The 18,682-nt window shown below is 41.4% G+C and overlaps 1 protein-coding gene across 1 annotated transcript in view; it reads right to left on the minus strand.

Moving 5' to 3' along the window:
- The window catches only part of LOC124145498, a 34,837-nt gene that overhangs the window by 519 nt on the left and 15,636 nt on the right, over positions 1-18,682 (minus strand). Inside the window, exon 3 of the mRNA XM_046515278.2 lies at positions 954-1,053. Coding sequence (XP_046371234.1) covers positions 954-1,053 — 100 coding nt within the window. The remainder of the gene's footprint in view (positions 1-953; positions 1,054-18,682) is intronic.

Raw genomic sequence — 18,682 nt, forward strand, 5'->3', positions numbered from 1 at the left:
TTAATGATGTGATAAATGGAATAATTATCAACAACAGATGTTCAATTATATTTGTGTAGATGTTCCAGTCAATGAATTGATTGATGGCATTTCTTGACGGCATTTCCAGTTGACGGATGAAAACGTAGACACAATTTATGGATAACAACTTCCGTATTTACTGTAATGGCGACATTTCGCTATAGATCCTAATACCGTGGTCAAATAAGATCCTTGCTTGACAATGGGGGTACAATGGACGCGGCAAACCCCCATTCTGAAACCAGTTTCACATTAAACAAACTCTCATCAGAAAATGTCTTTTCTGAGAAAGATGGTGACAACGCACTCGAAAATATTAATGATGATTTAACACTACAATCAATCTTATCCATATTTCTTACTCCCTCAGTGAAAACGATCAAAATGAAAATGAACGCAGAATTCCTGAATGCAGAATTTCGACAAAAGACTAACGAGTTTCTCCTGCTTCACGCGGGCCATCTGTCCTTCCGCCATTTTGTCTACGAACTGGGAAAATGCAACCAGAGTAAACCAGTTTGGTATCAAATGGAATGAACTTGGCCATGGCGTTGGCACCGAACAGTAGGGTACATTTCTGGTGACCAAATTCGGACCTGGTATATTTTTGTGAACAAAAGGTTACCTAAGGTAGTTTTATGTACTACGTCATAAGACAAAGACCTGGTCAGACCCAGCCAGCCAGCCAGCCAGCCACTCACTCACGAACGAACGAACGAACGAACGAACGAACGAACGAACGAACGAACGAACGAACGAACAAACGATTCTGATCAGAACATATGGACTATTAGCTAAGTTCACTTAACCCAAATAAATTTGGCTATACTGGCAGACCTGGGTGTCAAAAGTCACAGACTGAATGAAATCGTGATATATGAAAACATAATACAACATGAGACAGGATGGCTATATAGGTTCGTGTGTGTCACCTTCTGGGTGATGAGGACTCATCACTGGAGCTCTGTTCTCTGTCTGTGTGGAGCGACTGCAGACTTCGGATTGCCAAGTCACCCACGAAGTTCGGAAGACCTGAAGATAAAGATGAATCAGATAGAAGACAGGAGAAACCCATATTTTGAGGTACTGGTAGCCTAACATCTAGTCTCTGAAATGAACATATTTTACAGAAAAAACAGTTGTTAAATTATAGTATTAAAATATAACAAGTATTTGTCACAGAGTGACGAAATATCCCCCGCCTGTACACCATAGTACCAAATATGAAGACAATCCAGCGATTAGTTCTTGAGATTTTGTGGCAACACCATTTTCCAACTCCAAAAACAGATTTGCCTGCTGTGACCTTGAAAATGGGGTCAAGGTCACCAAATCTGACAGGTGTATGCGGTGTCTGTATATACACTATAGTTCCAAATATGAAGACAATCCAGTGTTTAGTTCTTGAGATATCGCGGCAACACCGTTTTCCAACTCCAAAAGCAGATTTGCCTGCTGTGACCTTGAAAATGGGATCAAGGTCACCAAAACCGACTGGTGTCTGCGGAGTCTGTATATACACCATAGTTCCAAATATGAAGACAATCCAGTGTTTAGTTCTTGAGATATCGCGGCAACACCGTTTTCCAACTCTAAAAGCAGATTTGTCTGCTGTGACCTTGAAATTGGGATCAAGGTCACCAAAACCGACTGGTGTCTGCGGAGTCTGTATATACACCATAGTTCCAAATATGAAGACAATCCAGTGTTTAGTTCTTGAGATATCGCGGCAACACCGTTTTCCAACTCTAAAAGCAGATTTGTCTGCTGTGACCTTGAAAATGGGATCAAGGTCACCAAAACCGACTGGTGTCTGCAGAGTCTGTATATACACCATAGTTCCAAATATGAAGACAATCCAGTGTTTAGTTCTTGAGATATCGCGGCAACACCGTTTTCCAACTCCAAAAGCAGATATGCCTGCTGTGACCTTGAAAATGGGGTCAAGGTCACCAAAACCGACTGGTGTCTGCGGAGTCTGTTTATACACCATAGTTCCAAATATGAAGACAATCCAGTGTTTAGTTCTTGAGATATCGCGGCAACAAACAGGTGGGACGTACGGACGTACGTACGGACGGTCGTGAATACTATATCCCCCGCTTCGCTATCGCGTGGCGGGGGATAATAAAAAGGAGCCCAGAGACTTTCTTCATTCTCCTGATACTGCAGAAATCTAGACTTGCCAAACATTATAGACTTGCATGGGCTGCATTGGATATATTTGTTTCAGGGTCAGTATGACACACTAACGCACTGGTCAAACCAGGAACAATAAATACAGAACAAAAATAGTTAGGGATCTTAAATATTTTGGGGATATTTATTTGTAGTGACCACACAATTTAAAAAATATCCCCCAAAATATTCCTGACCGCTAACCTTTTTCTTTGTTCAGTACATATAAGAATGTAAAATAATGCAGGTGGTTGTTAGTTTCTGTACATGTAGGTTACTGCTGCTAGCCTGTCTATTTGTATGCTAGGCAAATACAAATTATTGGAACAGCAAAAATACAAGATATATTTATTAATGGCTTGTGGTAAGGATTGGAATAAGTGAACACGTGAGTAGGAGGGAGGAAGAGAAGTGAGGTGGTGAGTGGGTGGGTGAGTAAGTGGATGGTGGGTGATTGGTTGGTGAGTGAGTGGATGGTGGGTGATTGGTTGGGTGAGCGAGTGGATGGTGAGTGGGTGGGTGAGTGAGTGGATGGTGGATGATTGGTTGGTGAGTGAGTGGATGGTGGATGATTGGTTGGTGAGTGAGTGGATGGTGGGTGATTGGTCGGGTGAGTGAGTGGATGGTGGGTGATAGGGTTGGTGAGTGAGTGGATGGTGGGTGATAGGGTTGGTGAGTGAGTGGATGGTGGGTGATAGGGTTGGTGAGTGAGTGGATGGTGGGTGATTGGTCGGGTGAGTGAGTGGATGGTGGGTGATTGGTCGGGTGAGTGAGTGGATGGTGGATGATTGGTCGGGTGAGTGAGTGGATGGTGGGTGATTGGTTGGTGAGTGAGTGGATGGTGGGTGATTGGTCGGGTGAGTGAGTGGATGGTGGGTGATAGGGTTGGTAAGTGAGTGGATGGTGGGTGATTGGTTGGTGAGTGAGTGGATGGTGGGTGATTGGTCGGGTGAGTGAGTGGATGGTGGGTGATTGGTCGGGTGAGTGAGTGGATGGTGGATGATTGGTCGGGTGTGTGAGTGGATGGTGGGTGATAGGGTTGGTGAGTGAGTGGATGGTGGGTGATTGGTCGGGTGAGTGAGTGGATGGTGGGTGATAGGGTTTTGTGAGTGAGTGGATGGTGGGTGATTGGTTGGTGAGTGAGTGGATGGTGGGTGATTGGTCGGGTGAGTGAGTGGATGGTCGGTGATTGGTTGGGTGAGTGAGTGGATGGTGGATGATTGGTTAATGAGTGAGTGGATGGTGGGTGATTGGTTGGTGAGTGAGTGGATGGTGGGTGATTGGTCGGGTGAGTGAGTGGATGGTGGGTGATAGGGTTGGTGAGTGAGTGGATGGTGGGTGATTGGTTGGTGAGTGAGTGGATGGTGGGTGATTGGTCGGGTGAGTGAGTGGATGGTGGATGATTGGTCGGGTGAGTGAGTGGATGGTGGGTGATTGGTCGGGTGAGTGAGTGGATGGTGGGCGATTGTCAGGTGAGTGAGTGGATGGTGGGTGATTGGTCGGGTGAGTGAGTGGATGGTGGATGATTGGTCGGGTGAGTGAGTGGATGGTGGGTGATAGGGTTGGTGAGTGAGTGGATGGTGGGTGATTGGTTGGTGAGTGAGTGGATGGTGGGTGATTGGTCGGGTGAGTGAGTGGATGGTGGGTGATTGGTCGGGTGAGTGAGTGGATGGTGGATGGTTGGTTGGTGAGTGAGTGGATGGTGGGTGATTGGTTGGTTGAGTGAGTGGATGGTGGGTGATTGGTCGGGTGAGTGAGTGGATGGTGGATGATTGGTTGGTGAGTGAGTGGATGGTGGGTGATTGGTCGGTGAGTGAGTGGATGGTGGGTGATTGGTCGGGTGAGTGAGTGGATGGTGGGTGATAGGTCGGGTGAGTGAGTGGATGGTGGATGATTGGTTGGTGAGTGAGTGGATGGTGGGTGATTGGTTGGTGAGTGAGTGGATGGTGGGTGATTGGTCGGGTGAGTGAGTGGATGGTGGGTGATAGGGTTGGTGAGTGAGTGGATGGTGGGTGATTGGTCGGGTGAGTGAGTGGATGGTGGGTGATAGGTCGGGTGAGTGAGTGGATGGTGGATGATTGGTTGGTGAGTGAGTGGATGGTGGGTGATTGGTTGGTGAGTGAGTGGATGGTGGGTGATTGGTCGGCTGAGTGAGTGGATGGTGGGTGATAGGGTTGGTGAGTGAGTGGATGGTGGGTGATTGGTCGGGTGAGTGAGTGGATGGTGGGTGATTGGTCGGGTGAGTGAGTGGATGGTGGGTGATTGGTCGGGTGAGTGAGTGGATGGTGGGTGATAGGGTTGGTGAGTGAGTGGATGGTGGATGATTGGTCGGGTGAGTGAGTGGATGGTGGGTGATAGGTTGGTGATAGGGTTGGTGAGTGAGTGGATGGTGGGTGATAGGGTTGGGTGAGTGAGTGGATGGTGGGTGATTGGTCGGGTGAGTGAGTGGATGGTGGGTGATAGGGTTGGTGAGTGAGTGGATGGTGGGTGATAGGGTTGGGTGAGTGAGTGGATGGTGGGTGATTGGTTGGGTGAGTGAGTGGATGGTGGGTGATCGGTCGGGTGAGAGAGTGGATGGTGGGCGAGTGTGTGGATGGTGGGTGACTGGGTAGGTGGGAACAGTGGACAGATAGTTGGATTGAAGTTTCTGGTGGTTGTGGTCATGAATGAGTGGGTGTCTGAATGTTCCTAGCGGTGAGAGAGAATGTGAGAATGTGATTTAGTGAAACAGAGAAAGTGACAATGTTATTGAGTGAGTGAGAAAATGATAGTGAAGGAGTGAATAAGAAAATGATGTGAGTGAAAACGTGGAGTGAGAATTTCTTGGACGGAGTGAAAATTTGCTGGAGTGAGTGAGAATGCAATTACTAAATCGAGGCTGTGTCTGAGGAAGTGAAACATCACAGAGTGTTCTTGTAACTCGGAAAATAAAACAATAAAATTGTCAAAGCAAAACTCTAACCTGATGATCAGTCAAGAAATTCAGCTGTGTATGTTACAAATCTTGGCAAGAGGCCTACTTCCTATATGCTAACATTTCCTTCCCTCACCCACTGCTGGCTGTGCACATTGCAAGACATCACATAACTCAATGTTAAAATCAATGTTCTGTTCTACACAACAGTGAAACATGTTTCCTAAACAATCTACATGCACCAAGAAAAATAAACATGTTCCTACCCTTTGCTTCCATAGGTAGCCAGGGGTAGCTGTTGACTGAATAAAATCAATCAATGGATAATTTGAATACAGCCAACAAGAATATTGTAAGCTTGGTATTGTCTTAGAACAAAGCTTGAGAAAATCACTTCCTCAATATTTATAATGAAAATACTGGTAAATACTAAATAATTCATGACAGTTAGTGACAAGTCTTTTGGCCATCATTTGGATTGTCCACCACAGTCAAACATTGTAACCGTGAACACAAATGTACTAATATGTAGCAACTTGTTAGTCGTACTCGATGACTGGAAACTTTATCTGTATTGGAAAAGCACTGTTAAACTCCAAGTCCAGGTATACGTTTTTTTTATATAAACAAAGCGCTGTACTGCATGCCAAACCTGAAAGTCAGCAGTATACCATTTTATACAAACTACCATATTCGACGTAATAAGCGCCCAGGGCGTTCTCAAAATTAGAAATTATTAGAATACAAATTTGGTGAAAAAAAACAAGAGTTGAAAGGTCATGAATTTCTTGGTTTATGCTGACAGCCTGAAATGATACAAAAGAAAAGGTGAGGTGAGGTGAAATGGGGTTTAACGTCGCGTCCAAGACAAAAGAAAAGCCTGTGTGTATTAGACACAACAGATATATTTTTCCAGAATTTAACTGCCCATAATATGGGGTGCATATAACACATGAGTGCTTGTTATACAGGAATAAATAAGTCTTGTGTACATTGATCAATTGGAAGGGGTGCTACTTGGGATTGTTCACTAGCCAATATATTAGCAAATATCACCATGGGCACTTATTTGAGCGAGGGCTTATTACGTCGAATACGGTATATCAAACTGTATACATATTGTCATCAGATACTTATGGTTTTAAGTCAAGCATCCAACTTTTATTTATCCAACTGCAATTTCATCACTTTCTTTACATTTTCATTTTAGGCCAATTCATTTACTTTACAAACCTTCCCTTCATATTGAAAAAAATTAACAAAACTAGTTAAAGTTTAATGCTGTGGATGATGGAAAGTAGGCATATTTTTTTAAAAGCTTTTATTTCCATACTTGTTGGGGGAAATTATTCTCAAATCTACCTTGCCAAAACTTATATTGTTTTTATTTCGTCCTTTCCCTTTGGCACATTGACCAAGAAAATGTATCAAAAATATAACAAATTTTTAGGACCTAATACATTAATTAATAATTATTTTATTAATATTTTCTGTTGAACAGGTTGTATAGCAAGGGAAACACCATGAGGAGAGAAAGGTATGGTAACTAGAGATGCTCTGAACGGTATTTTTGATCAGGTCATTGATGCAGCAAAGTTGTAGTGAGTTAATATTTAACGTCACATTGGCAGTGTTTCAGCCATATCGTGACGAGAGCAATGTTGTAAATATGTTAAAGTTGTAATAGTTCACAGCTGATACCAGAATGACATAAAGAGCCCTGCTTGACAAAATATAATTACTTCTGAAATGTGTTAACATAAAGGATGCATTTTAATTAGAATGTCTTTCTTTGGTGGCCATTTTGAAATTTTCAAAATAAGTGAATGAGTGAGTGAGTGAGTATAATCTATGCTGCTTTTAGCAATATTTCGGCAATATCACACCAGAAATGGAATTCACACATTGTACCCATGTCAGGAATCGAACCCAGGTCTTTGGCATGACGAGCGAACGCTTTTATCATTGTTTACCACGAGGCTACCCCACCACCCCAAATGAATGAATGTAAGTTTTTGTTATTTAGCTCACAAGTAAACTTTTGTTACAACTCTCTGTTTCAAGATTGAGATAATTGCATCAGTAAATACCAGTCCATCATCAAAGAAGCATCTTCCTTTCCAACCTGACCTACATCATTTTATTTCTAAAATAAGGGAAACGTTCTGACAAAATAAATCATTTCACATAAACTGCTCATAAATATGTCCTCACTGACTATGCCACATCACAAATATATCTCAACAAAGCCATGAACAGAATTAATCAAGTGCACTTCCGCTGGGACCAAAGTCATTACCTCATTCTAAACCATTTTCATGCTTGATACATTTTTGATGGCACATTCTTCAAATTTATTTTAGAAAAGAAACGTAAAGACATTAATTATTTGTTTCCAGGACTGCAATTAGTAGATAAGGTCTTCATTTAACAGACTGCCTCCGTGGTCTAATGGTAGAGCGTCCACCCGGAGAGCGGAAGGTCCGGGGTTCGATCCCCAGCCGCGTCATACAGAAAGACGTTAAAAGATGGTACTTGTTGTTACCCTGTCTGGCGCTCGGCATTAAGGGGCTAAAACAAGGACTGGTTGGCTCGGAGTCAGTACTGTGTCTGAGTGGGGTATTCATGTTAAACTGCGGCATGGTATCTCAGTGTGCTAGCACTATAAATCGGCATCAGTCCGGACAAGTACAAGCAGCCACACACACACATACACGTGCATGCACGTCGCTATATAAGTGCAATAATCTTGCAATTTCACCTCTCCTTCATTTAACAGGCTTCCAATGACCAGGCCTATATGGGGGTGTATCAGACTCCCACAGTCTCGCTGATGGAAGCATGGAGTTAATTATTAAAGGTAATGTGTGCAAATGGTGGAAAGTGTATTGGGTCTATCACCACACACTTTCAGCTCAATGGATGAAACACTTGCTGAAACCCATCTGGTGGAACTGCTGAACTCATAGCACATAAAACTGATTCTTCTATACTTTCATTCATTTTTTCTTAAATATTGAAACAAAAACGTTTGTTTGTTTGTTGTTTAATGCCACACTCAGCAGTATTCCAGCTCTATGACGGAACTCTGTAAATAATCGAGTCTGGACCAGACAATCCAGTAATTGACATCATGAGCATGGATCCAAGCAATTGGGATACAATGACATGCATCAACCAAGTCAGCAAGTGTGACCACCCGATCCCGTTACTCGCCTCATATGACAAGCATAGTCGACTTTTACGACAAGCATGGGTTGCTGAAGACCTATTCTACCCCAGACCTTCACGGGTGGAAACAATAAAGTACTCTGTCACAATTTGCAAATACATATTTCCTAAATAACTATAATTATTTTAATACAAATATATTTCAACAAAGCAAGGAATTTTTTTTTTATAAAGGTGTGTTCCTTCCACTGACCAAAATATTTAATGCCAGAGTTAATATTTAGTTTGTTAAAAAATAAGAAAATAATAAATTATTTTCCAAATATATTATTAATATAAGACCAAATTACATAAAAATTATATTTCACAAAAAGCTATTAAATTGATATTAATTCCACTGAGTGAAATATTTTACCCAACAGTAATAATTCAACGAAGAGTCCTCACAGCTTAACACAAGACAAGAGCCAGGAACAGTTCAACCAGGCACTGAATGGCCACGTTCTGATGTCCTGTAAACACTCACAATCATGTGTTACTTAAAAAACATACAAGATGTACATCATGTACATGCCTGTGAGAATTGGAAACAATGTCCTATTTTAATGAGGCTGACAAGCTCATGCTAGATTGTCCCAGTGTGAGCAGACATGGGGGTGTTGTTGGAACAGCCTGATGTTGTTTGAGTCAAGCACATCTCTTATCCACTCCTCCAACAAGCACCTGCTAGTGTCTTGTCATTTTAGACATCACAAGTTTATTTTGTAAAGGCCTTTGATGATACTGCTTATAATTAGGCCACACATTTTTTATTTTTCATTTCATGGGCCTGCCGCCCCTACTGAAATGCAGTCGGTGTTAAGAAATAAAGTTAACATAAAAATAATTTGATTATGTCTCCCGCTACTAATATAGATCCTCTAACACAATACAAAATGTTATATATAAATATAATGTTATCATCACTATCTGTGATTCAAGAGGCCACCTGTAACTCTATGGAAGAATAATTTTCATATAAATAAATAAATAACTGACATTTGTATTTATTATTATTTTTATTTCGAAAAAAAATCTCTCAATTGCCTGTTGTAAAATTCTGACTATAATGATGAGCATGTGTTTATACTTCACCATCAAATAGTGATGATATCAGGTGTTCACAAACAGGTAAATGTATCTGCCCAACTAGTGGAACCTATCACAAACACATGCAAAGGCAAGTCAGTTAAGCACCTGAAAGAACAGAGTAACATGTGGTACAAATGAAAATAAGGAATCCTAGGATAGTGGGTTTGAATCCCAGATTTGTTTCTAGGCTTGTTAGCAGCATGCAAAATGATGGTGAGAAGAATACATACAACAAGATAAGACCATTCCTGCTTTGATACAGCTGGGTTATCCATTAGAGCTGGCACAGATAGGGGGTAGGGCATGTGGGTAGTAAATTTGGACCTGCCCAAGCCCTATTATCCACACAATCAGAATGACTTTTTAAAGGAATAATTAACAATGCACAATATTAAGCACAATATTACACAGGTATACATATTGCGTTTATTTCAAATGCAATTTTCCTGGTTGCCAAGCAATATTTTAAGATCTGCCACATTTTCATAAAAACTCAAATTCAAAATGAAATAATTTTGAGGCTTCAAGACACACATTAATTTTTTACTCTGTACAATATCTCTATTTTATGGGTTATCAGTCCACTGTGGAAGATCAATATCCCAATTTAATGAAATTAATATTTGAACAATCCTCAAAAGCTTTTGATATAACAAGTTATAAGATGACTTTATTATTAATCATGGAACTTAATGCAGATCCTGGTTATATTGGTGACCCAAATGGTTGCCAGACAGATATCTGATATTAATGCTACTTGTCTGTTGCCATAAAAAGAAAAAATTAATATACTTTTGACCTTACCTTCGGATTGGGTTAATCCAACCACAGCCTCAAGTTATTCATATTATATTACATTATTCATTGTAGCTCAGTTAGCTACAGATATGCAGATGTTTCACATCACGGCTCCAGTTTACTTAACAAACTGTGTGACAAAGGAAGCTCTTTATGTCATACATGTTAACAAAGGAGCATATAATCACAACATATCAACGGGTCAATTTACTTCCTCACTGATACTTTTGATTGTTAGATTAGCAAAAACTACTTAATTTACAACCAAATATCCCACGTGTGACATACGGATGTTATATCCTGTTCAGTAGATAACACTGCCCAGCTGGATAATTATTTGTTTCAATAAAAGGGGACCTGGACTGCAAGATGTGTCATACAATCTCACACACTCACTCTCCAGTGTATTCATTGTACCGTATTTGCTCTAATAAGCAGTCTGGCTGCTTAGAATTTTCACAAAGGAGGACACTTATTAAAACCACACACTAGTTCAAGTTGTCAGAGATTGAGCCGTAGAAATCAGACAGAGTTGAAATGTTGTTGAAACTAAAACTTGAATCAATAGTTACAAGGATATTACTGCCTTCCACATTGCTAAGTTTTCTGTACAAGAATTCAAATACCATATTCGACGTAATAAGCGCCCAGAGCGCTCTCACAATTAAAAATAGGGGGCTCTTATTAGAATAGTATTTTGTTGAAGAAAACAGAGTTGAAAGATTGTACATTTCATGGTTTATGCTGACAGCCTGCAATGATACAAAAGAAAAGTCTGTGCGTATTATACACGACATATATTTTCCAGAATTAAATTGCCCATAATTGATTTATAAGGGTGCATATAACACACGAGTGCATATTATACACAAATAAATATGTCTTGTGTACATTAATCAATCGGAAGGGGTGCCAATTGGGATTGTTCACTAGCCATTATATTAGCAAATATCGCTGTGGGCGCTTATTAGAGCAGGGCGCTTATTACGTCGAATACAGTATACACAAGAAAACATGGCTTGTCATGTAAATACAGGTTTAATACAGGGCACCTTGATAGATTCCTGCCATCATATAGCTGAAATATTGCTGAGTGCAGAGATAAAAACAAAACAAACAAAAAATCATCGATTACTACAGACTGCTCTAGAAGTCAGTCAGAGGGCGCTGCTTGACTTGGGGCATGTAATACAGCGACTACGGTAAGTAATTCAGCACATAATGGCAACATTGCACCAGAGATACCAACACATCATCGGTGTCTGGCACCCTCAGCTCTGACCCATGTTTATCAGAGAATCCCAACTCTCAGTCCCCAAACTAGATTCTCAAAATATTTTGATAATGTGGCACAGGCAGCGTGTGTAACTAACTGCACATGCCCCAACTGACGCCGATGTGTGAATAGTGCACTGTCTGTTTGCCTACACCTAGCTTCTCCGCATGCTGATTATGGCAAGATAGGCAGCTAGGTAAACAGGCATGGCCTTTTCCGAGGACCAAGCTAATTGGAGACATGGTGAAGAAAGGGTCTGTAGCACAACTTCTGCAAGAATGCATACTGTGAAGAATCTTTTTTGCAAAATGGCTGCAATAATGCTATTCAAATGATCGTTTTCTATGATTATACGTTTTGATAATAAGGGTGAGTGAGTGAGTTGGGTTTAACACCACTTTTAACAGTATTCCAGTTATAGAACGGCATGTCAGCTTAATGTGGGAGGAAAGCCCAAAGTGATGCTGGTCTCAAACGTCTACCTATTTGGTGAAACCCACGAGCACGGGTGCCAGGTGCTGACAAACCTAGAAACATGATCGGGGCGTACCATGATTCAAACCCACAATCATAGGTTTCTGGTGTGGCCAAGGGATGCAACTCTGCACAGCGAATCGCAGTGCCTTAGACGACTGGGCCACCCGTTTGATTTTACGCCGCTTTTAGCAATATTCCAGCAACATCACGGTGGGGGACAACAGAAATGGGCTTCACACATTGTACCCATGTCGGGAATCAAACCCGGGTCTTCGGCGTGACGAGCAAACGCTTTAACCACTAGGCTACCCTACCGCCCCAGGAATTATTTGATATTCTGGGGTGGGGCCTGGGGTTTTGTATGGAGACAAGCTATTTTTTCAGCTACAGCTACAATAACAGATCTGTATTGAGATTACTGCCTTGGGTCTGTTCTTTCCACAGAAACTAGGGCTGGGACAAGTCCAAATTTACTACCCGGGTTCCCACCCTCCTATTACCCGACCCCACCCTGGTACCTGCTGTAGGTCTCAAGAGATAGATACGTGACTAACCACAGGTCCGGGTAGTCCTGTGGGTAAGCGGGTCCTACACAGTACCCACACAACCTGAGTACCCGAGTTACCCGTCCCAGCCCTAGCGGATACTATACTGTTAGGGGTTTTCGACATTGATCTTCAAGCATTATAAGGACAGACAGTAAAAAAATCACTGATTTTCTTATGTTTTCAAAACTTAAAATGGTAATATTATTTTGGTGCTTTTGATTTATTCAGTGATAATGTTGAATGCACATTTCCAAGAGCTTTTCATATGTCAATATCACATGGTACAGTCTCCAAAAGGGATCACATGACCAGATGCAGTTTTGGAAATTACATTTGAACCCGGTTTGGATATTCAGAGAACATTGGTTTGTTACCCCAGAATCACATGTTCGTATTCAACTGAAAAATGATACCAGTCTCCTTGAGGACATGCTAGAATATCTAATTACTAGTTTCTGACCACCACGCCATTCTGGGGGCCACCTGACTGACATAGAATTACTGCCATTATCTACTGCGACTTACCAAGACGTACTATATAATCACTGCACTACAAACACCCAGGAAAGTCTGAACTCAGGTTACTAAACACAAGCTGAATCTAGATTTAAATGTTAAAAAAATATGTACGCTAAATGTTGATTCAGTATATTCAGTAAATATATATGCTAAATATTGATCCAGCATTTTCAGAAAACATGTATTGTAAATCTTGATTTAACATAAGGAAGAGAACATATGGATGTCAACTTCTTTATTATGAAGAACACAACAGTTCGGGGTATATGCTTACTCCTTCATCAGGTGAATGAATGCCATAAGGCAGAGTGCATATATACTGAACTGCAAAAGAAACATCACCCCAAGTAACATTGCATGAAAAGTTGTCATTTAAATATCTGGGTAATTTTTGTCAAAGTTTCTCAAATTTACTATTACCCTGTCCGGAAAAATGAAATGTGATGATAACAAAACAAAGCAGAATACAATAAAAGCGATCGCCCAAAAGCATCACGGCAACGGCCATGGTAACCCGATACACATGAGTTCCATGCAAATTGAAATGCACATGCGTTCCCCCATTTCTTGCTCTATAAAAATCCACTCAGATCGGATAACATACATTCGTTATTGAACTGCCACCACATACCAAGATTGACAAGAAATCAGCGACACCAAGCCCTTGGACGATTGCAAGCTGGACAAACCACCCGGCATGTAGCCAATGCATTTCAAGTCCACGTAAGGACTAGATACAGGCTCCAGCAACAGCACCAGACCACCAACACTACAGATGACTGACCACGTAGTGGAAGACCAAGGGTCACCACCCGACATCAGGATCGTCAGATTGTGCGACAGCATCTTCAAGATTGCTTTGTAACTACTGCGGAAACAGCTCGACAGACAATTGGGGACACACCACTGACACATTAGTGGGGACACTGTGAGTCGAAGATTGAGGAGCAGACACCTCCACTGTCACAGGCAACACAGAGGACCCATTCTGACACCACGTCATCGCCGGGACCGTCCTCAGTGGGCAACAGAGCACCCACATTGGAACCACCAGCAGTGGAGAAGAGTCCTCTTCTCAGACGATAGCCTTTACTGTATCTCAACAGCAGATGGCAGTGAGAGAGAGTCTGGTGACGCCGTGGAAAACGTTATTCGGATGTTTATGTTGTTGAGAGAGACTCGTGGGGTGGTCCGAGCATCATGGTGTGGGGTAGAATTGGTCTTGCACAGAGGGTCGGCCCTGTGGTCTTCCAGAACATCGGTCCAGGGAGGGGCAATGTACATTGGTACATTGATAAAGTCTTGAGACCACACGCCATACCTCGTTTGGCATGTCGCCGCAACCACAAGTTTCAGCATGATAACACCCGTGCCCACACTGCGAGAGCAACAAGAGACTTCCTCCAGCAGAATGGCATCAGAACCATGAAGTGGCCTGCTCTCAGTCCCGATTTAAATCCCATTGAGCACCTGTGGGATGAGATTCAACGACGACTGAATGACATCCAACCAAGGCCCACAACTGAAGCTGAACTGTGTCAGGCGTTCCTCCGAGTGTGGGCTCAAGTGCCTATGGCCTTCATCAACCGCCTTATCCATTCCACGTATCGACGTTGCACGGCAGTCATCAATGCACATGGCAGACACACGAGATACTGACTTGTGATGCCATTTTCTCAGAGACTAGAGTTGTGTTTCACTTTAAGAACATTTGACACTTTAATTTCAACCTTGATGATCAGTTTTGCCAAGTTTCATCTTTTCAATATGTCTCATAGGATGTTTACAGTGTTTGGACAAATAAGGTTTCTCATATATCTATCCATGGTGACATTTCTTTTGCGCTTCAGTATATATGTACAGGTAAGGACAACAAAATAATAAGAAAACAAAAGGTGGAAAATATAAAGGGTAGAAACTGACAAGGGAAGCCAACAGATGATTGGCGCTGATAGGTGAATCTCGGTCACCCGATGAAGGAGTAAGCATATACTCCGAAACGTTGTGTTCCTCATAATAAAGAAGTTGACATCCATATATTCTCTTCCTTACGTGAATCACTTCTGAATGCCTTTCAAAGACCTTGATTTAACATATTCAGAAAATATGAGTGAGTAAGTATGGTTTAGCGCCGCTTTTAGCAATATGCCAGCAATATCACGGCGGGGGACACCAGAAATGGGCTTCACACATTGTACCCATGATGGGAATCGAACCCAGGTCTTCGGCGCGACGAGCGAACACTTTAACAAACTAGGCTACCAGCTCTTCATCGGTAAAAAGAAGCAAGGGTCCCGTAATTCATGTGAGTGACAGTCCCTCTGGACTTGCAAATAAAGTACCTTATAAATCTTTGCTGTTGAACAAAACATCAGCGATAATCAGTGAAGTAGTGACTGAACTTTGTGTGAATGACATGTAAATCTCACTAAGTTACTCACAGTATTGTTGATGATCTTGAAAGAATTAAAACTAGGTCAACGTTAGGACTGACAAAAATTGGTGGGGACGTAATTTTTAGAGTTGGAAGTCCACCGGGACTGGCAGTTTCAAAAGCCAGCAAGAACAAGGTAGTTTTTACAAAATTTCTAATTTTGTAGTGATATGATTTCTATTTTCGTATATTGATATAATTTCATTTTTTATCTTTGGCTGCTCTGTTTATATACATTCTAGTAGCTGTCCATCTCTCAGAAATCGAGTTAGTTTGTTCTTCGATATTGCATCTCTTGGCTTCAGGAGATCTACGACAGATCTAACTGCAATTCTTGTTTTAACCGAGCCCGGGCTGGGGCATGGTCTTGACATTCCAGTAACAAGTGAGCAATGGTATTGAATGGGCCCTGGGTATTTATCACAACTCTCAGTGTTATTGAGGATGACTCACTTTAGGCATTTGAAAAACCACACTTAATGATGTCATACTCCATTTCTGAGTTAGAGAGTGCTGACATGTGGATTTCAACCACCTTATAACAAGTTGTCAGGTAACACTGACCCTTCACACAATGTACATGTCGACTACAACCCTTCGTTGTTCACACAGAACAGCCATATTTCCAGACTATATGATTATCTCTTCAATAATGTTAAAGGACAAGCTATAATAGGCACGTTTTATGAGTAGCACATACACTTATGTCGACAACAATGAAATAAAAGACTTTTCTGTGTACGCTATTACGCCTTCAAGAACCACTTCACATCAGATCGTTTTCTCACAACGGTTTTGAATTTCAACCACTTATCTTTAAACTATAGGTTCATATTTTGAAATACTTTTCAGGAGAATCCTACAAAAACTTCTATCGGAGGAGCTTCCTATTATTTACGATTACCATGGCAACTGAGTTGGTTACATTTAACAGGATTCTAATAATCCTTCAGTGATACGTTTTGATTTAAGTCTGAGATCTAAAAATATCTAAAACTTTTAAAAGCCAGGCCAAACTTATTTCAGCACAGACTTGTATCCAAGAAATAGCTGAAGGCTGAAGAAGGTAAATAATTTGTTAACATATATCAATGACTCAGTTATCATGTTGATTGCTGCATTGTGTCGCTAACCATATTTCACTGTGTATAATACACACACACGCTCAGTTTATGGGTGGAACTAATGCTATTCTTTCACTATTGGTTTGCATGGCCGTGGGTACTGACAGACTTAATTTATCGTTGAATATAAGATATCTACGCGATAAATCGCAAAGAACAATCAAGAGAGAAGCGTGGTTTATTTCACAATAAAACATTGTTCTATCATGATGTCATTTCTGGAGATTCGAACATGCGCTCGCTACTTGATGACATTATGAAGTGGATGACGTTATTTTTGAGAGGGAAGTGTCGAGTGAGTTGTTCCCCATAGATGTAGCTGGGCAAAGGCAATGGCCAAACGATCGCACCTAAAGTGAGAGAGATATGACAATAGGTATTGAGAGAAAAGGTTCAGGTAATCGACGTGAAAATTGGGAGAATATGTATTACAAAACTTAATGCCCCCTGTACATAAAATGGAGTTGTCCAACATTGCCAAGGTCAGAATGTATTCGGGGAGTCATCATTATTCAAATATGGGTAAATGTTTTAAAAGCTTGTACAATTTACTGACATCCCTAAAAAGGTTGTACAAAATGTTGATATTTCATATAAGAAAAAAATAACTCCCACTCGTTGTTTATTTCTTAATTCAAGGTCAGAAAAGGTCCCCAACCCAATGCTTATGACCTGGGTCAGAAGAGGCAATTAAAAAGAGGAATGAGTGAGTTGGGATTAACGCTGCTTTGAACAGTATTCTAGTTATATAACGGTGTGTCAGCTTAATGTGGGAGGAAAGCCCGAAGTGATGCAGTTCTCAGCTGATTACCACTTTGGTGAAACCCATGAGCACGGGTATGGTGCTGACAAACCTAGAAACATAATCGGGGCGAACCGGGATTCGAACCCCCAATCATATGTTTCTGGCGTGCCCAAGGGACGCAACTCTGGGTATGGCTTAGAATGAGAATCAGATGATCACAAAGTGTGTGCTCATTCTTTCAACCACTGTTGTAACTGGTCCACTGTTGCTTTAAGTGTTTAAGAGATCGCCTTCTGCCTTAGCAATTTCGTCTGACCTGTCCCTCTTTAAGACTCATGTGTGTGAGTTGGGTACACATATCTATTGTGAGTTTTAGCATTCATAAACTTTCTGTTTATGTATTGATAAGATTTCTATTTTCGTATATTGAAATGATTTCATTTTTTACATTTGGCTGCTGTTTATATACGTTCGAGTAGCTGACCATCTCTGAGAAATAGAATGAGTTTGGCCCCATTGCATCACTTGGCTTATATGAGATCTATGACAGATGGGGATCAAACTACAATTCTTGTTTTAATCGAGCCTGGGCTGGGGCATGGTCTTGACATCGTCCAAGATAAAAGCTACTTTTGCGCGTGTCGGGAGTGAGTGAGTGAGTGAGTGAGTATGGTTTTACGCCGCTTTTAGCAATATCCCAGCAATATCACGGCGGGGGACACCAGAAATGGGCTTCACACATTGTACCCATGTCGGGAATTGAACCCGGGTCTTCGGCGTGACGAGCGAACGCTTTAACCACTAGGCTACCCGACCGCCCCTTTAGAAGAAGGAAGCGACATGATAAAACAGCAACTCAGAGTCAGTCAGTGTTTTTTAAACGATAGATTCATGTGTTGTAATTGACAAGGGAGGTTGGAGTAGCGTGTTTATCTAACAGGGACTGCCTGGCGTATGTCTGGACTACTCAGTGTTACGTAAGCAACTTGATGTAATGTGGCAGGTTAGTGAACTTAGACTAATTTGACTGTTAACACTATGTGACAATGTGTACCTAGGGAAACTGGATGTGAGGGATTATTTTTTTCATCATGTGCTAGCTGGTCTGTGGAAGTGAATGAAAGAAATATACCTCATTTACATTTTTTGTTTGTTGTAGGTGTGCCAAAAAAACTGGGTCATGAAACCATTGTGAGTGCGTGTCTCTTGCAGTTTTTCACACTACTTTTCGAATCGCCAAAATGTCCAGATTTACAGTATTCAAAGCATGCCACCAAGACATGTCTGGAATATTGCTGACTACAGCGTTAATAACTATTCCCTCACTCACTCGACTCGCAGTTGAC

The sequence above is a fragment of the Haliotis rufescens genome, unplaced genomic scaffold (genome assembly GCF_023055435.1).
Source record: "Haliotis rufescens isolate VD_foot unplaced genomic scaffold, xgHalRufe1.0.p SCAF_8, whole genome shotgun sequence".
Classification (NCBI taxonomy): Eukaryota; Metazoa; Mollusca; class Gastropoda; order Lepetellida; family Haliotidae; genus Haliotis; species Haliotis rufescens.